At 33.3% G+C, this 23,518-nt stretch overlaps 4 protein-coding genes and 1 pseudogene across 8 annotated transcripts; 3 read left to right on the top strand and 2 right to left on the bottom strand.

Annotated features, from left to right (window-relative positions):
- Positions 1 to 746: 746 nt before the first annotated feature.
- On the top strand, positions 747 to 3,003 carry LOC146898481 (1-aminocyclopropane-1-carboxylate oxidase homolog 1-like). Its single transcript, XM_085731521.1, has 3 exons — positions 747 to 1,375; positions 1,702 to 2,023; positions 2,496 to 3,003. The coding sequence occupies exons 1-3, from the start codon at positions 828 to 830 to the stop codon at positions 2,748 to 2,750; spliced, it is 1,125 nt and encodes a 374-aa protein (XP_085587647.1). The 5' UTR covers positions 747 to 827; the 3' UTR covers positions 2,751 to 3,003.
- Positions 3,004 to 3,173: 170 nt separating this feature from the next.
- Positions 3,174 to 4,824, bottom strand: LOC146898480 (uncharacterized; annotated as a pseudogene). The gene is made up of 2 exons (XR_015021133.1): positions 4,074 to 4,824; positions 3,174 to 3,669 (listed from the first exon to the last, which is right to left on the bottom strand). The product of XR_015021133.1 is annotated as an uncharacterized LOC146898480 (transcript).
- A 3,097-nt stretch (positions 4,825 to 7,921) lies between these two features.
- On the top strand, positions 7,922 to 13,493 carry LOC146898479 (Myb/SANT-like DNA-binding domain protein). Of its 4 annotated transcripts, none has more exons than XR_015023910.1 (4): positions 7,922 to 8,093; positions 12,043 to 12,398; positions 12,484 to 13,181; positions 13,325 to 13,493. XR_015023910.1 is itself a non-coding variant. In XM_085738586.1 (3 exons), the coding sequence occupies exons 2-3, from the start codon at positions 12,045 to 12,047 to the stop codon at positions 13,048 to 13,050; spliced, it is 921 nt and encodes a 306-aa protein (XP_085594712.1). In that variant the 5' UTR covers positions 7,922 to 8,093; positions 12,043 to 12,044; the 3' UTR covers positions 13,051 to 13,257. The 4 variants fall into 4 exon arrangements, 1 of the variants encoding a protein (XP_085594712.1); XR_015023909.1 differs by having other exon boundaries at positions 13,282 to 13,493; XR_015023908.1 differs by having other exon boundaries at positions 12,484 to 13,231.
- A 998-nt stretch (positions 13,494 to 14,491) lies between these two features.
- Positions 14,492 to 17,421, bottom strand: LOC146898478 (uncharacterized). The gene is made up of 2 exons (XM_085738584.1): positions 17,311 to 17,421; positions 14,492 to 16,545 (listed from the first exon to the last, which is right to left on the bottom strand). Exon 2 carries the CDS (start codon positions 16,519 to 16,521, stop codon positions 14,650 to 14,652), a length of 1,872 nt encoding a protein of 623 aa, XP_085594710.1. The 5' UTR covers positions 16,522 to 16,545; positions 17,311 to 17,421; the 3' UTR covers positions 14,492 to 14,649.
- A 430-nt stretch (positions 17,422 to 17,851) lies between these two features.
- Positions 17,852 to 21,900, top strand: LOC146898477 (uncharacterized). The gene is made up of 4 exons (XM_085738585.1): positions 17,852 to 17,981; positions 19,567 to 19,925; positions 20,016 to 20,966; positions 21,649 to 21,900. Exons 2-3 carry the CDS (start codon positions 19,575 to 19,577, stop codon positions 20,724 to 20,726), a joined length of 1,062 nt encoding a protein of 353 aa, XP_085594711.1. The 5' UTR covers positions 17,852 to 17,981; positions 19,567 to 19,574; the 3' UTR covers positions 20,727 to 20,966; positions 21,649 to 21,900.
- The last annotated feature ends 1,618 nt before the right edge of the window (positions 21,901 to 23,518 follow it).

Below are 23,518 nucleotides of genomic sequence, written 5' to 3'. Positions count from 1 at the left end.
GTCTCTTGTAATCTCTCATGTTTTGTTACCCGTTGTTCGATTAATCTGAAGGATGAGTATTTAGATAAATATTTCTTTATTGAGTTCATTAACATATATCTTAAGAACACATGTTAGCATTTGTCCTCTTTTAATTTAACATTAATGATTGCAATGAGTACATAGATAGTACTTTGATATTTTAATTTACTAAAAATATTATTCTCTCTTTGGTTTATATTTTTTTATTTTTATTTTGTGTGAAGTGATCAAATAAATCATTGACAATCTCGTTATTTTTTGGGTTGCACTTAAGTGACATTGAGTTTTGGTGGCATTAATGACATTATCATTATCTCTCTCTTCTAACAGATCATTCTATCTTATCAAAATAATGTATTTTAACAATAATGTTATATTAACACCTTTTTTTCGCTTACCTCCATTATACGTTTCATGTAAAAAGACATTTTATTAATTTCACCCCATGTAAAAGAGAGTGTTAGGTGGGGTGATCAGGCTCACATTGCCACGTGTCACATCTATCTATGGCGGTAGAAAAAGTATGTGTCATTTATAAGGGTCAACATATCACAACTCTTATTTTAATCATTCATATATCATTCTCTTTCATAAAAAATATACTAAAGTCACCAATATCATCAAATTTTAATGTCACCCAAGATTTTTTTTCTTTCTTTTCTCATCTATCCTTTAGTTGTTTCTTTTTTTGACTTATCCTCAAAATTGGAGTGTACTTATTTTCTAGACATAATTGTACAATTTTCCAAAAAGCCAAAGACAGATATCTCATCTGTTGAGTTGTTGTCAAAGAAAGAAACTCAAACATGGTGAACACAAATCTAGGAGAAATCAAACAAAACCATGAACATGTTTATGATAGACACAAAGAGTTAAAGCTTCTTGATGAATCAAAAGAAGGTGTAAAAGGACTTGTAGATGCTGGTTTGACCAAAATCCCAAAGATTTTCATTCATGATAAGATTCATGAACATAACAACAAACAAACATGTTCAACCAATCTTAGTATTCCAATCATAGATTTTGGACCTTTATTTACCAACACAGATTCAAGTTCACGTTTAGAGATAATTGAGAAAGTAAAGCATGCAAGTGAAAAGTGGGGGTTCTTTCAAGTGGTCAACCATGGTATTCCATCTACTGTTTTGGATGAGATGATTGATGGAGTGATTAGGTTTCATGAACAAGACACTGAAATGAAGAAAGAGTTTTATTCTCGTGATATTACTAAAAGAGCTTATTTCAATACCAATTTTGATTTCTATGTTACTCCTGCTGTTAATTGGAGGGATACCCTTTATTGTGTTATGGGTCCTCAGCCTCTTGATCCTCAGGATCTGCCTACAGTTTGCAGGTATATTTATCATGTACTCTCTTTGATACTTTTTTTTTTTTTAATCAAATATGTTAGGGGTTAGAAATTCACATTTGAAGATGAATAAGTGGAGAATCTGAGGTTCGAACCCTAACCTAAACTCACAGGGAGTAAGAAACTTATTTATATGATGTTGTCAAAACTGTCTAGTAATACTTATTTAACTTTACATCTACCTGAATAAATTGTTACTACAGTACAATGGTTGGTCTTGTGCTTTTACTCAAAATTAGGTACAAACCTTGCATTTAACTAAAAATATACAAAAATTCAGATTTTGATATAATTAACTTATTTACATGCAGAGATATAACAATTAAGTACTCTGACTATGTAAACAAAGTGGGGATGATTCTGTTTGAATTGCTTTCTGAAGCATTAGGACTCAATTCCAGTTACCTTAAAGACATAGATTGTGCAGAAGGACTTTTCCTAATTTCCCATTATTACCCACCTTGCCCTGAGCCAGAACTCACTTTTGGCATAAGTGCTCATTCTGACAGTAGCTTCCTTACTGTTCTCTTACAAGATCAACTTGGTGGCCTCCAAGTTTTCCATGAAAATCAGTGGGTTGATGTCACACCAATTCCTGGCACTTTGGTCGTTAACTTGGGTGACATGATGCAGGTGGAAATGTCATATCTATCTATCTATCTGCTATTAATTATAGAATGATTCAGTGGACACATGCTTCCTTGTAACTTCATTTTTCCGTCGATAGCGTTTTTCGAGTACATGTATTTCTACGAAGTTTTACAGCTACTACCTACTAGTCTTTGTCATAAAATAAGTTTTCAACTTGTTTAGAAGCAAACAATAAATTCCTCAACTAGTAACATATTATGAGATGATGATACAATAGACATTCAAAAACGTGTCTTATAAACAAAACAAATAGAGTAATACTCACTGCTTCCAGCTGCAAAATTTGCTTTCTGTTTTTTCTTGATTTAATGTCTAGTAATCATCAGACTCAAAAGATTATTCAAGTACACCAAATTTATATTATATTTTGTTATATATTCCCGATCCTAATTGTGAATCTTTCAAGATCAAGCTAATCCAAATTGGCCTTCAATGTCTAAACAATATTTTGCAGCTAATCACCAATGGTAAGTTTCTAAGCGCTCAACACAGAGTTCTGGCACCAAAAATTGGTCCAAGAGTTTCAGTAGCATGCTTTTTCAGGCAACATCTTCCCCCCGAGAATTCAAAACTATATGGACCTATACCTGAGTTGCTCACACCAGAGAATCCTCCTGTTTACAAAGAAACATCGGTTAAAGGCTTGGTCTCACACTACTATGGAAAAGGACTAGATGGTAATTCTGCACTAGATCACTTCAGAATTTAGGCTGGAAAGCAAGAAGAATGAATAAATTGGCTGATAGGAATGTAAATTTGCTTGAAAGGTGTAAAAGTGAGAGATTCAACTGTCTTGTTTGTAAACTCTCCAATCTTGGTCTTATGAGTCTGAGATTTTAGTTTCCGTGTAATTACTTTATTTTCCAACATTTGTGTATGGTAGACTAAAGTTAATCAACCAAAGTTTATGTAGACTAAAGTTTTAAATTGCAGACGTGATAACAGTCTGTCACGTTTTTTTATATTGCAGAGAACTGTGATTAAATGCAGATGATGCAGCCTTGATTGCAATAACAGATACATCCAAAACTTTAATTTTGTAGCCAGAATCGCTAAAACTGCAATAAAATGATGTGTGTGATCCTTAATACAACATGTAGTGGAGAGATTATACAAGAAATTATTCTAAATTATAAAGATTTTCGGGATAAATAAGTAGCACAATTGTTAAAGGCTACAGAACAAATATTTTTGCTGCTGCAAACGAAATTACAGCACATGGCTATAAAAATAATCTTAATTCAGTAACAGGAATTCAAATGAAATCTTCTATATGATTCAAATAGCAGCAATTTCAATATGCATTAATCCAAATTCCAATAGAATCTACCATATCAAGATTGTATTGATTCATAGGACAGCCATTTTAGAATCCAAAAAGTTTGCACTGCATTTACATTGTGAATATTTGGAAATAAAATCTCAAAAAGTTAGCATCTACTATGTGCATTCCCACAATAAAAAACAGAAAATAAAATCCAAAAAGTTGCACCTATTGTGTGCACTTACACCCTTAATTTCAGAAACTAGAATCTCAAACCCTTAATCAATGTTGTCACGGCCTCGCAGGTGCTATTTATCCGAAGGAGTTGCAGCTAGATTATCACCAACACTCGCGGAAGCCAATCCTTGCAGATAAGAAGTCATAATCAAAACTATAAACCACGTAACGAAAAATACCATTAAACCAAAATTTAAACCACAATCCTCCTAAATCTAAATCAAATTTGGAGCCAATAAAGTAGCATTGAAACACATAATAAAATAGAAACTATAAAAAGAAGGGCTAAACTTATAGACAGTTCGATATACACAATTCTTATTGTGCTAGATATGAAGGAATGATTATTTTCATCAAAAAGATGCAATAAAACAGTTTTTCACATTGCACCTTTTGTTAGCTTTTGACAGTTGCTGCGTATTTTTAGAGTAGAACAGTATGAACAGGAGGCAAGAAACTGTATCTATGTTTTATCATAAAAACAAATGTAGACTATTAAAGCAGAAACTATAGACACATAAGCATACTTACATTTACAGGTATATCTTGTTGCGAAGGTGGATCAGATAGCGACACGTCTTCACTCGCTTCAACCGATTCACTAGCCAGTATCATTGAAAGTGGAGCAGGTTGTGGCATGTCTTCACTCGCTTCAACCGATTCCCTAGCCCGTTTCATAGCTCGAGAAATCTTTGAATCACGTACATCCACCCCAAACTCGCGCTTTAGATAGTCGCGTGCTTCACGTCGACTAAGGCTAGGTTCGGTTCTGATCTTGTCCTCAAGTTTGTTAACAACCTATTTCCCGTTAGCTTGTTTATTTTTAAACCCTTCTTTACAGCAAGTGTGTTTCGAAACAAAAGTCTTGATTTGAAAACTTTGATAGAACTCACTCCAGCTACAAAAGATCTCCCACATGCATTCTTGTTGCTTGCATTTTGCCCTAGCTCTATTCTTGTCATTCTTGACCCATTTTATCTCCCTTCTTAGATGGATATTGTAATCCTTCAGAGCTGTCTTAAAACTCGATAGGTTAGTGAACAACATCCCAAGCTCAAGACTTACATAACCAAACTTTGCCGATTCATCGAAATTAGGGTACACAGGTTTCTTGCTTCCTTCTTCTTCTTCTTCTTCATCATCCGACGAACTTATTGGAGTCTTAAGCTCTTAATGATAATTATAGAAGTCACTATCTTCTTCATTTGTCTTGTCCACAACACCTGCATTCTCCTCAAAATCATGTTCCGCATCAGTAGACATTCTCCTCGCGCTTTCGGGATCAACTATCATGATACAAAAAGAAACAACAATATAAAATGAGTTTGTTTAAAAAATGTATGCTTTTATAATAGCAAGTGCATTCAGTTTGCATTCTATAACATGAAAATAACATGCAGTGGCAGAGTTACAGACAATTTAGCAGTGCTAGACGGAAACATAGGTCAGTCTAATTGGTAAGGACTCAACTCAAATCTCACGAGGAATGAAGTTTGAATCTTGTTGTCAATCCGAGAACCTCATTTGTGTGTATCTGAAACTACCTGATCCTCCTGAGGCCCCGGGACCCAACCCACGTAAAAAAATTCTATCAACATTTGATTTTAAACTAATAGACATGTAAAATGAATATGCTGCTCATCTATTAAACTCAAGGTTAGCATTTTTTTCATGTTAAAAAGGGTTACAAACAAAACTCCAGCAGCAGTGATAACAGGGAGTTAAAAAAACGTGTATGTTTGGTTCCACTTCTACAGGGGTTAAAATTGATTCTGGAGGTGTAGAATTGATTATGACATGTTTGGTTGCTTTCGAGAGAATTGATTCTACTTGAAACTAGGATTTGTAGTTTTTGATTCTAGAATTGATTTGTATACACAAATCTATTGTTCAATTCACTTTTACATGAACGTATTTAAACACAAATCTCTTTACCTTCAAATCACTTTTAATCAGAATCAATTTTACAAAATCAATTCTTATCACAGAACCAAACATACACACGCCCTTTATTTTGAAAACGTTTTCAATTCTCATTTCTTAAAATTTTTGTTAATTTTACTTGCTAACTAAGATATAACAGACTATTGAAATAAATAATTGTGTGTATTTTTTTTTAAAAATAATGAAAATGTCCAAAAATTGCTATCAGTAAAAAAAAAAAAAATACTTAATCATGTCACTTCTCTCCATCATAAAAGTCTCGAATCTTCTTCTTATTAACGAGTTAAAATGAACCCATGTTTAAGAAAAATGTTTTCACGAAATAAACGGGGCGGGGTTATAACATTACTTGGCCAATAGTAACACATGCACTCTTCCCTTTGCAAAAGACCTAACGCAAAAAGACCCATACAACACTCAATGATTTGCGAAGAAGTGAAGAAATAATGGTTTAGATCATACCTTTGGTAAATAATGACGAAGATAGTGCCAAAACCTTGTTTCTTGTGAAGAGGAGGAACAGAGCAATGCGTTAGAATTGGTGGAATGTGGAGAGTTTTTTGTTAGGGCATTGTGAAATTGAGAGAGAGAGAGGGTCACTCTAACTCTAAACACATTCCTCGATAAACAATCAAGCAATGACGTTTGGCGGGAATTTAGTGGAGCCCAACATTGTTTATTACTCCTCCATCTCATAATACATGACACGGTTGACGCTATTACGCATGCCAACATATAATTTTGAGCTTAAATATCTTGAATAATATATTAGAAAAAATTACGAAAATTTGATATTTTGAAAATACTCATCGAGACGAATCTAACGACATCTTATATGATATTATTTATCTTTGTATATTAGTAGAAAAATATGGTCAAGGTAAGTTAGGTCAAAATTGTATATTTTCAAATGTGTCATCTACTGCAGGACGGAGGGAGTAGAATTTTGCTTTTTTGAACCCCAAAACGGTTTTTTTTGTCAGGTAGCCTAGTGGCTAGAATTCACCTTATAAGGTGAATAAGTGGGGTGTCCGGGGTTCGAACCTCGGCCCCTGCATATAATAATGCATTGTCCTAACAACTGAGTTATGCACACGGGACTACCCCAAAACGGTTTGATTCGTAAATCCTTAACGTTTTTTTTTTAGGAATGATATTTTGACAACCAATTTTCAACAACTTTTGTGACAACTCTCTTTCATACTCTCATTATACTTTTATTCTCTCTCTTACTTTTTTTTTCTCTCTCTCTCTCTATTGTTATTGTCCAATAAAAATGGAGGAAAAATTTTGTCCCTAAAAAGTTGTTAAAAATTGAATGTCAAAATATAATTTCTCTTTTTTTTTTGTGTTTATAGATCTTTTGAGAGAGAAATCTTCCCAACATTGTTTTATGCCTTTCGCATTGTTAAAAAGTGTTTTAGATTTTTCGGATTGTAACCCCCGATGGTACAAAATCTACGGGGAGTTATGACCCGATGAGAGGTTGAGTAATCTTAGGGGAGCTATGGAGCGATCACATAAGAGCCTTTAAGATACATGTTAGCATTTTTCATTTTTTTTAATTAAGAGTAAATTACACTCTTCTCTTCAAAAGGAAGCTTGAATTACACTCTCCTCTTTTATTATGTTAAAATATACAATCATCTTCATTGAATAGTAATACTTATACTCCCTTCCGCTATGAGAATATTGAATTACTTAATAATTAAATATGCACTATTCTCTAATATATTTTAACATATATAAATATTTTTGTAATATCTACTAAACTTTGAACCACCATTTATCAACGATAATTAAATTTAAATATTTGTTATTAATTTTATAATTTAGAATATAAAATTCACTTTTAAATAAATTTATTTTACCAACTTTTGTAATTTTTTATATATATATTTTTTAATAGTTATATATATTTTTTATTTTATGTCGTTTCATATTTTATAATATGATTTAAAATTGGATGTTAATGAAACTATGAATCAAAAACAGAGAAAAATATGTATTTGATTTTTTTTGAAGGAATGTATTTGAATTTTGATTATATTAAAATGGACCCGCAACAATATTTTTCTTGAGTGTGTTAGATTGTTATTTTTCTAGATTATTAGAAATAAAAAAAATTATTAAGAAAGGAAAGTTTAGATTTTAATATAAAAAGGGTAGAGAATGCAATTCAAGTTTCTCTTGTATAAAAGGGAAGAAAATTTATATTTTAACATAAAATGGAGTCGGGAAAAGTGTAATTCCAATATCTATGAAGGAAAGGGAGTGTAATTAAGTCTGTAATTATTTTTATTTTTTAGGGATTTAATTAAAATTAAAGTTTTTTTTTGGAAGAATTTAATTAAAGTTTTTTTTTCTAATGCTTCTATATTTATTATGTTTGCACACGTGGCTCTCATCTATAGGTCATTGATTCAAAATTTCTCACCGTGGTGATTCTGGTCCACTTTTTATTTTCTCGGGAAAATCCAAACGAAATTTTCCCATCACAATTTCCCGAGAAAAACCCTTTCTATCCATCTAACTTTCCAGAACCGTCTTCCTTCACTCCATTGACGCCGCTGATGCGTCTCTCTACAATCTAATTCTCGTAATCTGGTAATTCTTCTCAACATTCCACTAATTGTTTCAGTTTTATTCATTACTTTGAGTTGAAAAAAAAATGATTTTTTTCTTGTGATATTCAAATTTAAACTTTGTACTAAGCTGTTTATGATGTGTTTGTCAATTTTAACTAACTCCATTGTAATAATAGTATAATAGTTCTTGCAAGTTGTTGATATAGTGAATTTTCTACTGCATTAACTACATTTTGGGTTTTAGGTCAATATGAAATGTTATTGTTATTAGTTGTAGTAGTAGTTCGTCGTTAATCTAGTGAATATGAAAGTAGTAGCATGTTTGACTTCATTTTATTAGAATGTATGTACTCTGTCTGTGCATAGTTGCTGAGGAAATGATTAACTCAGTTGATTTCAACGGTAAAATTAGTGTTAGTTAAATGTAGTTTTTTTTCAAGAAGCTAAATTAGCCCACTCAAATTAGCACGGAGGAGAATCGAATCTGAGACCTTGAGGAGGAGCTCAGGAGCACACTCCCAGGTCCCAAGTCAATACCACTGAGCTAACCTAAGTGGGTTGAGTAGTTAAATTTAATAAATAAGGGTATATTAATGAAAAAAATAATAAATGTTGCATTGATATTCTAAAGTGACGGTTATTTGAAGATAAAGAATAAGTGCAAATGTGACAAGTATTATGAGATGGAGGGAGTAATTTTTTTTCTTTCTAAGCAGATATTTATTATTAGAGCTATCAAAATGGGCTGAGCTTAACCGGACGGCCCATTAGCCCATAATTTTTCATGGGCTTGGCCGTAAAAAAGCAAGCCAAAAAACAATTGAGCTTTCTTGGGCCCAACCCATTTAGTCCATATAAAAATTGTGTTGGGCTAGCTCGTTGGGCTTTCGACCGGCCCACTATCAACATCTCTATGTGATTTTTGAAAAATAGTTATTATGTCTGCATGTGTATTCGATATTTGATATCAGAGTGAACATTATTGGAGTAGCGGTAGAGTTTCTTCTAGGTCAAGTGGCTGACAGTGTTCATTTTTTGGAATCATTTTTCATGGACTTGAGCTTTTAAGCTGTAACTTTTAAGTTTAAAGCGTTTTGTTTGTTAGCTGCTTAGGAATGCAGTTTCAGTTGACATTTTGAGGTTGGGCTAGACTAATGAAATGTCCTGTGTGTAAGCTTGAGCATGGTTTAGAATTTAATTTAAGTAGTTATTTCAGACTTGGTCGGGTTTAAATAAATTTTTATAAATTTGAAGCATAGAAGAGGGAAAAAAGACGTCTATAGTAACATCAAAGTCTTGGTATGGTTTTTCCTTTACTTTTCACTTTGATTTCATTATATATTTTGTTAGAGAGAACAGAGAATAAGCACAATTAGGGAGTGGATTTATAGTCTCAAATATGCGGAGCACATTATGTAATGTGGTTGAAATATTGGTGGTTATGGAGTGCTCACAACCACATGAAACGATAAATACTTTGTATTTGAAAATCACGGCAAAATCCTCAATGTAATAACACAACACAATGAGTGTAACAGCTGAGTTGGACTGCAATGAGCTTCAAGGTCCTCACTCAAATAGGTTTTTTATCTTTCCTCTTTCTTTATTTAGCAGATGTAGAGGGAATTTTTAAAGTTAGGGGTATTTTACAATTAGGGGTGAGCATCGGTCGGGTTCGGCCGGGTTCGGTTCACAAAACCCAATCTCAAGTGAAACCGAAGAGAGAATAAAGAGACCCACTTCCATCCGTTCGAAGCAACGGTTTGGTCGGTTTGCGGTTGGAATCGGTTGCGGGTTAGACGGTTCAGTTAATTCGGTTTGCACCTTCTCCATTAAAGAATTGAGTATGAAGATTTTCTCAGGAAAGCAATGGCAACTTGCTCAGACGAAAACATTATATATGAAAGGTGAGAAAAAGCATTTTCACGTGAAGGTGAAATTTTTAAGAGAAGTTGCACTATTTGAGACTTTTCTTTGTTGTTGATGGAGGATGAAGTTTTTCTTTAATGTAGAAGTGGAAGCCATTACAGGGAAGGAAGGTTAGCTAGTGAGAGAGACGCAAGGCATTAGAGTAGAAGAGAACAAAGTACAAATTACTTGTGAAACTGAAAAAGAGACTAATAGCTATTTATTTTTTATTTTTTTTGAAAAGAATAGTTGTAGTTATCTTGTATGTCTAGATTAATAGGCACTAGGCACCCACTATCTTTTTGCTGCTTTGAACACAATGATGTGAGTTGACAGGAGGAGTAAATGAAAAATAATTAGAATAGGCATTAGATAGATAGATACAAGCACATGAAGTTCTTGTATGTCTCATGAACTTTTCATATAAGCTACTTGCAATAACTATAAGTCGGTTAGACTCGGTCTTCCGAGAGTTGTGTTTTACAATCCGACCTCGACCGTCCAAAACCATGCCAAACTGAACTTTCCAGTTTTGTCAACCCGTAGACCGACCCGTACCCGCCCAATCCTTTTTATTTTGCAACGGGTTTATCGGGTTTCGGTCGGTTCCGGTATATCTGCTCACCCCTATTTACGATGATAATGATTGGTAATGAGGAAGGCATGGATCTCGGAAAATATAAAACAAGTTTCCGTCATAAAGGCCATAATAAAGATCACAACAGACATAATGCCAACTATTTTACAGGCAGCAACCATGACTGCATTGAGGCCGGTAGTTTTCACAGTCTTTCTGCATCAAAAGAAATAGAATCTTTCATGAACATAATCCTGATTTAGATTCTGTAACAAGTTTAGGGGTGAAAAAATCACCCATAAAGATGTGAGCGTTATCCAAATCCTACAAAGGATTGCATAGGATCCATCACTAAAGATGGGAGCATTATGATCTAATCGATACTGCTTGATTATGTCTGTGTATATACGTTACATGACCTGTACTGTGGCTGTGTCACTTTGGCTTGGTGTGAAGAACAGAGATATGTGTCCATTAGATGCATGTGAGGTGTGGGTGTGATATGTATATTTTTGGAATGGACTGGCTATAATATCATAAATGCTTATATTTACTCTCTACCATTTTTCTTCTTAAATGAAATATTTTACTGTTTGATGAAATTAACTTTTAAGTATATAGATAAATTCAGAGCTTATGAAATTAAAGTTAAATTTTGTATGACCTGTTTTATTGATAGTTTTAAATATTTTACAGGCTTACATCCATTTTCTTCTTTTAACTAGAGTTACACTTAAATAATATTCAGTTATTTTCATGCAAACACAAACACACACACACACACACGCACACACACACTCAACACAGTCAGTATACATAAAAACACTTGTCCTGGAACCCTCATTGACTGGTGTTGTCAGAATTCAGAATGTTTTATTTTTTCAACTGATGAAGAGTGCACTAGCAGGGATTTCAATTGTAATATTTTTTTTTCCTAGTTCAGAAAAAAGAACACTGGAATATAAGTGAATTTAATACAAACTATTACTAGTATGAAACCTTAACTTCCTTTTTTTAGGTGAAATATAATATTGATGAAATATTATATTGATGAATTTAATACCCTCATTGACTGGTGAAACCTTAACTTCATGTGCATTTGTACACAAATAAGAACACACAAAGTATGGGATTTTCATAACTTAAAGAGTTTAGACCATTTTCTCCCTTTTTCTTCAGCTAAAAGTTTGTAAATTTCATGGTTCATTTTATGTTTAAAAAGAAAATAACAATAAGGAATGCTGGTGCTATAAATCTCCTATCATGGCGACTGAGCTTGTTATAGGTAGTTTTATCTTACATTTGAGAGAGATAGAGATCAACTCCAGGACTCAATCCTATGGCATCCTAGTCACACAGTACCAACTTTAACTGTTGCGCCCAGGCTTTTCTTCATGTTTAAGTAAATGAGGGTGCAATATTATATATGTGTGTGATATATTAGATTGAATAGTGTGTTCATTCCTGTGTTGTTTGCATGTAGCAATGGAGCACTGTGATCTGCAAGGGCAAAGAAAGGATATAAAAAATAAGGGAAGAAATGTTGTGTGGTCCATTCCAATGGATAAGTGCCTCATTGAAGCCTTGGTTGTTCAAGCAAAAAATGGAAACAGAGTTGACAAATGTTTCAATGAAAATGCATATACTGCAGCTTGTGTAGCTGTAAACACACATTTCAACTTAAACTTGAATAATCAGAAAGTTATCAATCGACTGAAGACGCTGAAGAAGAGGTATAAAGTAATTAAAGATATTCTAAGTCAGGATGGTTTCGAGTGGAATCCAGATACGGAGATGATTGAGTGTGATCACGACGAGCTTTGGAAGAGATATATTGCAGTGAGTATCTTTAAGCTTTCTCAATTCTTGAACGACAAGATTATATTAAATCGCCTATTTAAGTGTTCTTTGATTCGTTTGGTAGGCACATCGAGATGCAAAAGGATTCCGTGGAAAACAAATAGAGATGTATGAACAACTTAAAATTGTCTGTGGAAATTATCAAGCTCCAAGACGTTGGGCAAAGATGAAGGATGGTAATGGTCTAGTGGTGGACATGAAAAATTGCGAGGAGGAATCAGCCTCCTTTGCATCTCCTAGTTCAAAAAACATGAGTGATACAGATGGAACTGAGTCATACAATGGGCCTCCTGAGTATGGCCAGATTCCAGATGGCTATAATGAGCCTCCAGTGGTACCTATAAGACAACTTCCTAAACGGTCTCGTAGCTCAGATGATCTGCACGATGCATTGATGACAGTGGCATCAAGCATCCGACGATTGGCTGATTCGATCGAGCACAGCAAATGCTCAATTGATACCTCTGAGCTGTTACAGGCTGTGATGGAGATAGATGGGTTGGAAGAGAGTAAACAGATGTATGCATTTGAATATTTAAACGCCGACCCTATCAAAGCCAGAGCCTTCTTGACTTACAATTCTAGGATGAGAAAGATATATCTTTTCAGACAGTTCTGGTGGTGGAGATGATGCGACCAAGTGTATTGTGCGTTTTCGTGTATAGAATTTATTTTGGGACCACGGTTGAACGGGTGTTCTCAATTTGTTTCAGCAATCATCGACTGTGTTTTAAAGAGAATGTATATAGATTCCAAAGATAGGTATAAAATAGTCATTTGACATGAATTGAAGAATCTCGAGTCTCTTTCAAGTAAAAATCTTGAATCTTATTTTAAATAGTCATATTTTTAAATTTTTCAGCAAGTTTGGAGCAGTTTGATGAAGTCCTCTTTCGACCTTGCAGATTACTCGACTCATTTGTCCTATTTCATAACTCTTTGTAAGGAACTTGATCATTTTAGGATTTAGGGGTTTTTTGCCTGCTTATGGATGTTGGGAGCTTTGTTGCTGTGAAGGATGAAAGAAATTAAACTGAAATCATGTATCTGTTGGGACCTTTGTATTTTGTATTATTAAGCTTACAAGAAGCTTGAAATGAGTGATTTTTCTCTGAAGAGAATTATAAAAATATTAATACTAAAAAATAATGATTTGACAAGTTGCATAAAAATATCTAAAGCAACCAAAAAAATCTCATTCTAGATTTGTGTTTTAAAAAGATTTCAGACAAGAAAATAGAGTGTAGAGAAATTACTGTACATGGGCTAATTTTATTTTACACCGACAATCAATACATCCCCACTTTGCCACCTCATATAAACAATTATTTTTTTTCTTTTAAAAAAACAACTTTTTTAGATATACAATAGAGTCGGAATTCGAACCCTTTGTCACAATGTCCGATCTAACAATTTTGGTATTCTTGCCGGTTACGCTAGAACGTGTGAACTTCAAATTATTTGACGCTAATAATGTATTTCTTTTAAACTCGTAAATTCTCATGAATAACATTTTTTAAAACAAGAAAATTAGTTTAATTTTTTTTTTTTATTTGATAAAGTTTTGCACTTAAAGGAAACAAGAACATGAGTTTCACGTTAACTAATATTCTTAATCCTTAATCAACTTGAAATTATATATATATATATATATATATATATATATATATATATATATATATATATATATATATATATATATATATATACATTTAATTGAGACTGGATAGAGTATACTCTTTTGAATTGTTATGATACAACTCCATCCCACTATATTTTACTTATTATTGTCTTCAATCTATCAATTAAGAAACCTCCTTACCTCCTAAATTCGTTGTTTGAAACTAGAACTGAAAAATTGAGTAACTTCTCTGTTTCAATCTTGTTCAAGTTCTTAAGGTAAAGAAGCTTAAGTCTTCAATATATATTATTTTTAGTAGAAAAATGTTAGTAAATTAATATGGTTATGTTAGTTTTTAAGGTTTGACACCTCCTAGTTGAAACTACCTACATGCCATCAATATGATATTGATGGATTCAGGACATATCACATGCATCAGGCACAACCAGCATTAGAAAAGCACTTGAATTAAAACACATGTAAATGAAGAGAAGAGAAGAAAAGTATGAGTAGTAGTTGGAAAAACAATTATAAACCACAAATCAGAAGATGAATTTCACTGGAAAACCAGAAACAACAATATTAAGACATCCCCTTATGATCCCATTACTACATAGGAGGAAAAGTAACAAACTTTCTGGGAGCACTGAATATGTCCTTCCCAGCAAAAGGTGAGGTCCAATCTCGCAAACCAGCAGACGATGAAATTTCCCTTGCCGTGCCAACATTTCGCGATCCAGTCATATAAGAACTGGCCATCCTATTCCCGGCGTTGTTTCTCAACGACGATGAGAATCCTAGCCATACATCACCTGATCTGGATGACGGAGGGCAATCTAAACTCCAATCTATATTGTTGTAGTCGAATTCTTGCACCATGCCCCCGGTATTCCAATCCACGTGTGAATGTGAGCTGAATGATCTGGCCGATGGATTCTGATGACCGCAAAAGAGCCCAAGGGAAGGTGGAACTGTAAGTGCAGGGGAAGATGCAGCGGTGTTCCGTGAGCCGTGATGTTGAGGGTGAGACTGAGAAGGCATTGTAGGTGAAGGTGACGATGCAACCATCGGTTTATAGAAACCTCCCATTCCACCTGATGAGATTGAAGAATCTGCCGGCCCAAATACATGGGAATATTCTTTATAAGGAGCTTGAGAAAGTTGCTGCAGGCGATCTGCGCCGACATTTCCCATGCCATGATTTTGTAGTAGTAAATTCCCATTCGACCTTGTATTTTCGTATGCCGGAACACTATTTACATACCAACTAGATGTTCCGGAAGGTATGGAATTCATAGAATTCAGATAATTTTGTTTGGCATCGGCGAATTGTGGATGCTGCATCATGACTACCTGTTCCCTTCCTACTCCTTGATGAATCATTCTTCCGTCGTTCCTAAAGGCACTCGGCTGTGCCTCCATTTTAACATACGGTGACATTGCTTGCATGGATTGTAACATATTAGAAGGATTTGATGGTGTAGCACTAACACCCCATCTTTTCTGTGTCAGTTCATTTTGATGATTCAAGTGTAGAGACTGTGGATTCCTATTTTCAGGATCATGGAACATAGAATCAGCACCACGTACATTGTAATAGTTGAAATCACTTTCATTCCCTCTCTGCTGTATTGATACTGACGCTGGTTGTAATCCCTGAGATCTCATCGAACTATTATTTTGAGCAGAATCTTCTGACCGATTCAAATGAGATTCTTCCTTCTGAGATTTTAACATGCTTTCTGCCTTTTGAAGATCACCTTCACAGGCAACAACTGCTCTTTCAACTTCTTGCTTTGAACAATTGTATTTTACTTCCAGAGCATAAATTTGTTCAAGCACTTCACTTATGTCGATCTTCAAATTACCATCGCTTACAAGGTTGGTAGTATCTTTCACTTCACTTCCTCCTTCAAATAGCCACGATATCGATTCTTCTAATTTTCCGTTGTTTAACTTCAAAGCCAACGTTGCTCGCTCGGTAGTGAATCCCATCGCCACTAACTTCTGCACAAGTTTTTCTAGCTTTCTCGACATTAGATACGCAACGCATCGCTCGTGCAACTCATGAGCTCTCCTTTCCCTCTGTCTCTGGTGCTTCCTCTCATTCTTCAGTCGGATCTTATCCCTTCTGTCGTTATCACAACCAGGTATAAATTCCAACCGAGTAGATGAGTTTGCAGCTTTCTCTTTAGTGTCTTCCGATTCACCAGAACAACTGCCGTTATTAGAAACAGAATCATACTCAGACACCGTTCCTTGAGGACTAATAGAATGATCATCTGTTTCATTTATTTTTGCGAATTGGCTGTTGTCATTAACTATGGAAGAAGAATCAACCAATGATGTTTCGAGATCGCACGCACTAGAAGGAATGCTGCTCTCATCATTAGTAGATCCGGAAGTCTTTGGAGAAGTCTTTTGTTGTTCCTTTGCAGCCTTCGCCTTCGACTTGGATTTTGATTTCATTGATGGAGACATTCTATTTGTTGATATATTTATTTCCTGCATAAAAATGACAAAAATAATTTAGAACCAATTTCAAAAACAATATCCACATAATTGAATTATATATGGAAATTCACTTTAAGAACTAAAATCATGCGAATCTGATCTCGCCATAAGAAATATAAAAATAAAACATAAAGGATCAACTTTCAAAATTAATTCATGGATCCACATAAAGGTCAAAACTATAAAGAATCTCAAGAAAGCCATAATTAAGATCAGAATCCTTTACATAGAAAAAGAAACACACCAACAAAAACAAATAAAAAATATTAAACTTTTTTATAAAGGGTGGGTGATTGGTGAAGATTTGAACAATAACAGAGAAATTATATCAATTTCTAAGTGACCTAATTCACCAATTTGAACAAAATTACAAAATTCAAAATCAAGCAAAGCATTAATCAAATACAATAAATCAGGTAAAAAAATTGAACACAAGATTCACCAGCAATTTAAAACCCTAACAATAATGAAATTAAGGGAAATTCAGACATATTGCTATTTACACCCCACAAGAAAATAACCATCAATCATGTAGTGGATAACATTTTCAAAACAAACGGTTCAAAACCCACCAAAATAAAATCCTAAAAAACAAAACTTTACCATCAATTCATCAAAATAAACCCTCAAAACACAGGAAATTCAGATCACAAACTAAAAAATAACAGATCCAATTACAAAAAATTCTCAAAAAAAGAAAAAGAAAAATAACATCAATTGATGCATAAAGAGAGAGAATGGATCAAAGAAACTAACCTAAGAAGAAGAACAGAGAAATTGAAGATTGATTTTTTTGATGATTATTGATGATGAACTTGTTTGTTTGTTTCTCCTTATTGTTTTTTCTGTCTTTCTTTTTTTGTCTGTGATTTTGCTGTGTGTTTTCTAATTATATAAAGTTGTTTCAACTTTTTTTAACAAACCAAAAAAGTTAGTTTTTTTTTCTTCTTCTATCCTTTTATACACGTGGCACTTTCTTGTGTCTTTATCGACAAGTTTTTGAAAAGAAAAAAAATATTGAGTAATTATTAAGGTTGTGTTTGTTTCCAGGGAAAGAATAAGGAAAGATAGTGAAAGGAGGGAAAGATAGTGGAAGGATTAAGTTTCTGCAGTTTGGAACAACTATAAAAAGGGTGTGGAAAGAAAGATTTGGCTGGGGCCCACCCAAAAAACCTTTCCGCGCTCAAATGGATGGAAAGCGGGAGAATGGACCCAAATTTTGGTCTAAAAGACAAAAATGCCCCTAATAGAATGATTATTGTAAATAAAAAATATACTCTCCAGCTTCTCATGAAACAAAGAAAAGGGTTTCTCAAAGGGTTTCTTTGCCATCGTTAAACAAAAACCATGGTTCTCCTTTCAATGATTTCTCTGCCATCTACTTGAAGCCAAATCTTTGCACCGATTCCATTTTCGTTTGCTATCAGGTACTCTTCTAACCCTCCTTTTTCATCTGCGTTTTTTTCATTTGGGGTTTTCCCCTTCTGTTTGGGTATTTCAGTGTTCATTGAAAAAATTGATGAATTGGAGCTATGTGGAAACCGACGGAAACCCTTAGTAGTTAGGAATGGAAGATTTCAGGTAGTAATTAGGAACACTAGGAAACCCTAATTCAATTATAGTTTAGGAACGTCCAGCAATTCTTTAGTTTATATCTTCACTCTAGTTCCTTTGTAAATCAGGTAGTAATTATTCGAAACCCCAAAATCCTTAATAAACTGACTAGTAGATTTTAGCTCTCTCACATGCACCTGCTGATTCTTACTGCCACTGTTGCCTTGCTCTTGATCGAGTTCTCTTTGGTCTGTGATACACAATTTTAATACAAAGAGAAGGGTCTTCGTTTAAATATATATAATTTAAATATATCATTTGGAAATTTAATTGTACGATTATAAAGAATTGGAATCAGCCTGACTTGCTTGTTATCGATGTATATTAAGAATTAAGATGTCTTTTACAGGGAAAAATTGAATTTTGTTGTCTCTGTTCTGTTTTTATTTTCTTATTATTGTTTTGATTTTGTTACCCTTTTGGGATTCCTGGTCAGAAATTCTTTAGATTTTTATTCTGTGTTGATTTTGATTTTGATGATAGTATATGGTTTGGTTTGTTTGAATTTGAACTTTGAACCTCGAGAATACTAGTTGAGACCATTTTTGGATAGAGAACTTAGTTAAGAGCTTATAATATAAAGGTTTATAATATAAGTGCTTTATGCATTAGCTATTTGTAAACTACAGATAAAATGAAGTAAGATTGTTTGCATATAAGCTATGAGTTGTTTTCATTAGTTACCGGGAGAGTTTGTGCAAATAAGCTGAAAGCAGCTTATGGGCATGTCATAAGCTCCCCAAACAGTCTCACAAGTGTTTTTTTTTTGGTTAGTAGATAAGCTCCAATATGCCAATTCAAACAGTCATTGTACCTGAGTTTCATCAACTATAGGCTGAAATTAATTAGAAATTTGATTCAGCTTTTAACTATAGAGAGAACATATTGGGTTTGTGAAATGGAGTAATACATTTACATAATAGGTTTAAAAAACAGGATATTGTTTGAATATATAAAAACTAATATTAAGCTATTAACTAGAGAGAGAACATAAGTTATATATATACTAGCATGCAGACAGACATATTAACACTAGCATATTCCTCTTTATGCTTAAGTGTGTATTAGTTTAACATATTTTGTTGTACTATTGAGTGTTGATTTGTTAATTCTAGATGTAGTTGAAACTTGAAAGTAAAGTACTATCCCTTTTATTGAAGTTTATATATACGTCTGAACAATATATTATGGTTATCCCCTTCAATACTTATGGTTATTTGTTATAAACAATATATTATCCCCTTCAATACTGTTAAGTGTTGTGTGCTAATAATTTCTAATAGTTTGTTCATGTTATTATTGTTGTGAATTAATTTATCATATGCTAACTTGTATATGACAATGCATACATTAATTTCAAATATATATTGTGTCATTATTTTTAAAATTTGTGTGTAGCTACTACAATGTCTAAGGGAAAAGGTATCGCATCACAGTCTGATAACCCCAGTAGAGATATTCTGCAATGGAATGATGAGATGGATCAAGCGTTGTTGAATGCTTTGCGTGAAGAGGATCATAAGGGAAATAGGCTCGATGGTGGTTGGACAGCAGAAGGATACAATAATGTGGTTGATGTCTTAAGATCTGTGATTGATCCGACTATCACGAAGAATCATATAAAGAATAGACTGAAAACTTTGAAAGCACATTTTGCTGAAGCTCATGACATGTTTCATGGCTTAAGTGGATTTTCATGGAACTCAATCACTCGAAAGTTTCAGGCAGAGGATGAAGTCTGGGCTGATTTGATTAGAGTAATTATCTCTTTTACCTTTTACTTGATTAGTTGTTTATGTTGATTTAAATACTAAATTGAATCAATGTGTGCAATTATTTTTGTGTAGGTAAAACCACATGCAGCAAAATGGAAAAAACATCCAATTAAGAATTACGACATTCTGAAAGAATTATTTGAAACTGATAGGGCAGCAGGAAAACAAACGAAGACAGCCAAAGAAAGGCGAAAACAATTGGAAAAGGAGAGTATTGACCTTAATAATGATTATGATGATGCTGAAATCTATGGGTCAAATGTTTGTATGTTTGATGAGCATCAATTTTCAAACCCTGACTTTGAGAATGTTAGTCCACAAAATGCTCCGACAAATTCCTCAGCTGACACACATACTTCAAAGGGTAAGAAACGAAAGAGAACCATGGCTGAGTTAGTTGAAGAACAATATGAGCACATGAATGAAGGTATCATGACCATAGCTGAAGCTTTGAAAGAGGGCAATGCAGTTTCTAAGGAGATACATCAAGTTGCAGAGCGTCAGGTTGAAATTGCTGAACGACAAGTTGCGGTCATTGAGAAACAAGTTGATATTGCTGAAAAACAACTTACTGTGATGCAACAAACTCGACCTCGTCATTATTCTGAATCTGATGTATGGGAACTTTTAGATGAATTGAGAGTGTTCGATGATTATCGTATGAAGTTTTATGATCATTTGTGTGATAATGAGCACAAAAAACGTAAGATTTTTGGGGTACCTCATCATATGAGAGCTGAAGCTCTCTTTAAAATGATGAATGATGCTGGTTTGCTTGATTAAGAGCAGTGGTACTGCTCTTTTTTTTGGGTACTATCATATATATTTATCTATCTATCATGATTGACTTTTTTGGGATGTATGTGTGCATGACTGAAAAGGAATTGCGATTAAGCATTGGTTGTGGATGTGCTCTCTTCTTTTGGTTGTGGATGTGCTCTCTTCTTTTGGTGCTCTCTTCTCTACACACTTTGGTACAAGGTTGTATGCACTCCAAAGGGTACATCTACTATGATAAATCTGGTATGCTATCTATGCTAATTGAATAAAACATTTACTATGTTGTGCTGTTTTTGCTGTGGTGGGGTGTGTCTGGCTGCTGGAGGTGCAGGTAGTTTGGTTTCTGTAGTCTGGGTTTACAATCTCATAGATGAGAATATGAATATATAGTCTTATATGCAACTTGGGTTTTTTCTGATTTTTATTTGTTTCAGCTTTGACTCCTGAATTGAAGACCACATTGGATAAGGAAAGTATATAGGCTAAACCTATAGTATAATAAACTAATGGAAAAAGTTTTATTCAAAGATTGAATTTGAAGAAAAGCTAGAAATACAGAAGATGACCAGATTGGTTTTAATGCAAGTAACCTGACAAATATTCTATCATGTCGGTGACAGAGATGTTGTTTTTTTATCAGCTATTGCAAAATCGATGTTTTTAAAATGCCAGTTTGCACATGTTAATCTTTTTCTTGTTACATGTACATACCTTGCTTCCTTGTAATTGATCCATCAAAGTTGAAAAAAATAAAATTGCTTTCGAGTAGGTCCTTCAACTTTCATGTTTACTGCATGATGTTACTATTGACTGCATAAGAATCAGTTATTAAGTTTCTTTTTTAGCATCGGATAAGACTATATTATTATCGACACTTAATTTTTCGAAAATAATTGTTCTAATCTCACTTTGTTTATGGCTGCAGAGGCATATAAGAATGGAGAATTGCAGGAACTAGTGGAGAAGGCAATGTGCTCCTGGAGCCTCATTTGCTCATGACCATTATCATCGCTAAGTTATACATTGGCTTTGGGATGATGGACCAAATATATTTGTATAATACATTTTGTGTCCACAAATGTCTATTATGATTATGGGTATGCGTATGCGTATGTATTCTACATTGCAATTATTCTGGCATTTTAATACAAAGTAGAATATCTCATTGAATGGACAATTATAGTGCTAGTTGCAGCTGCAAACGTTGTTCAATTAATCAATTTTGTCGCTTTTGTTAAACTGCCATGATCGGGATAACTACTACAAGATCATTCATTGATTTAAATTGTGAAATCAGTCTCCTACAAATGCAAGGTCTGTTCTGTTTACAACAGACCCCCAGATTGTCCAACTCTTTCTTATTTGATTTTTTACTTGAGGATATTTTTGTCATTTCATAAATATATACTTTCCTTTCCTTTCAACATTCTATTGAACCATGCAATGGAAGAGAAAGTTTTCCCCTTTCTTTCCTCTCACTTTCTCTCATTCCAAACAACCAAAACAATCCTCTCTCTTTCTACTCTTTTTCTTTCCTTAAACAATCTTTCCTTTCTCATTCTTTCCTTTCACTTTCTTATGTCATCCAAACAAAGCCTAAAGTACGATGTCTGAGATCCAAGTATCCATTCATTAATCAATAAATAATATATAAATTTTACATATACTTAGCTGCTTGTCGGTATAAACTTTAATTTTTTTTGGTAGTGGTCGGGGTTTGAACCATGGACCTTGCATATTTTATGCATTATTCCAACCAAATGAGCTAAGCTCACGAGGACCTTAATAAAAGAGTGTTATTAATATGGTCGATCCAAGGTATTTGTAGGTCTAAAACAAATTTTGAATTGAGACCTTTTAATTATGTTGATAAAAAAAATTAATAACATCAAATGTGTAATTTTATTTGAGACCTATCGGACAATAAATATGAGTATCACTCACGGTTCGAATTGAACATTGAACCGAACAATTAACAAATACAACAAGCTATCTTTAGGATCAAACTCGCAACATCAGCCACAACTCTACATTTAACTACCAACCATATTATGCACAAAAATGTTTAAAGAATTTGACTTACAGAAACATATTTAAAGCGAAAAAAGATTTGGAGGTCTAATATAAGATCTACAAATTTTTGGAGCCTAAAACACTTACTTTAGTGACAATCCTCTTATGTCCTGGTTATTAATAGTTTAAAGAACATGTTTATCAAAGAAAATAATGTTTCCTATCAAAAAAAGATAAAATAAGTTTAAAGAACTTTAGTAAGTATGAATAATATTTTTTAAAAGCAAAAATAATAATATTTTTATTATATTAATTTTTTTATTTTGATTAAATTATATATTTATTAACCTTAGTAGTCTATATTAATTGTTCATATATTTAAATATTATAAAACTTGAATTAAAATATCATATCATTTATAGTTAAATTATTTAAATTGTCATGTGAAATATTAAAAAGGAGTTGAATCTAATTTATTTATTAGTTCGTTAAATTATTTAAAAATAAATCAAATTACTTCTTTAAATACATTCATCTAAAATAAGTTTATATACATATTAACAAATTATATCAAACTTTCAAAATATCAAACTCAACCCTAAAAAATAAATCTACCCCCACCTTTAAGTTTTTTTTTTTTTTAAAGATATGCCCACCTTTACTTAGAACTATGATTTTATTGCTTTGTTAAATGTATTTAACAACTGTTTGTTAAATGTACTTAAAATTTGTTTGTGTGAAATTATTTTAAAAGTGAGTTTTTATTGCTTGTAGGTAAAACA

This window comes from Medicago sativa, chromosome 8 (genome assembly GCF_051527215.1).
Source record: "Medicago sativa cultivar Bolivia chromosome 8, Bolivia_mono, whole genome shotgun sequence".
NCBI lineage: Eukaryota > Viridiplantae > Streptophyta > Magnoliopsida > Fabales > Fabaceae > Medicago > Medicago sativa.
This window is presented reverse-complemented; position numbering and strand designations above follow the sequence as displayed.

What these genes read in the sequence shown, in the direction of transcription:
- LOC146898478 (XM_085738584.1), bottom strand. Translation starts at nt 16,521, where the DNA reads ATGTCTCCATCAATGAAATCAAAATCCAAGTCGAAGGCGAAGGCTGCA.
- LOC146898481 (XM_085731521.1), top strand. Translation starts at nt 828, where the DNA reads ATGGTGAACACAAATCTAGGAGAAATCAAACAAAACCATGAACATGTT. An exon ending in GATCTGCCTACAGTTTGCAG is followed by an intron (nt 1,376 to 1,701) that starts GTATATTTATCA and finishes ATTTACATGCAG; the next exon opens with AGATATAACAATTAAGTACT. An exon ending in ACTTGGGTGACATGATGCAG is followed by an intron (nt 2,024 to 2,495) that starts GTGGAAATGTCA and finishes AATATTTTGCAG; the next exon opens with CTAATCACCAATGGTAAGTT.
- LOC146898479 (XM_085738586.1), top strand. Translation starts at nt 12,045, where the DNA reads ATGGAGCACTGTGATCTGCAAGGGCAAAGAAAGGATATAAAAAATAAG. An exon ending in TTTGGAAGAGATATATTGCA is followed by an intron (nt 12,399 to 12,483) that starts GTGAGTATCTTT and finishes TTCGTTTGGTAG; the next exon opens with GCACATCGAGATGCAAAAGG.
- LOC146898477 (XM_085738585.1), top strand. Translation starts at nt 19,575, where the DNA reads ATGTCTAAGGGAAAAGGTATCGCATCACAGTCTGATAACCCCAGTAGA. An exon ending in TCTGGGCTGATTTGATTAGA is followed by an intron (nt 19,926 to 20,015) that starts GTAATTATCTCT and finishes ATTTTTGTGTAG; the next exon opens with GTAAAACCACATGCAGCAAA.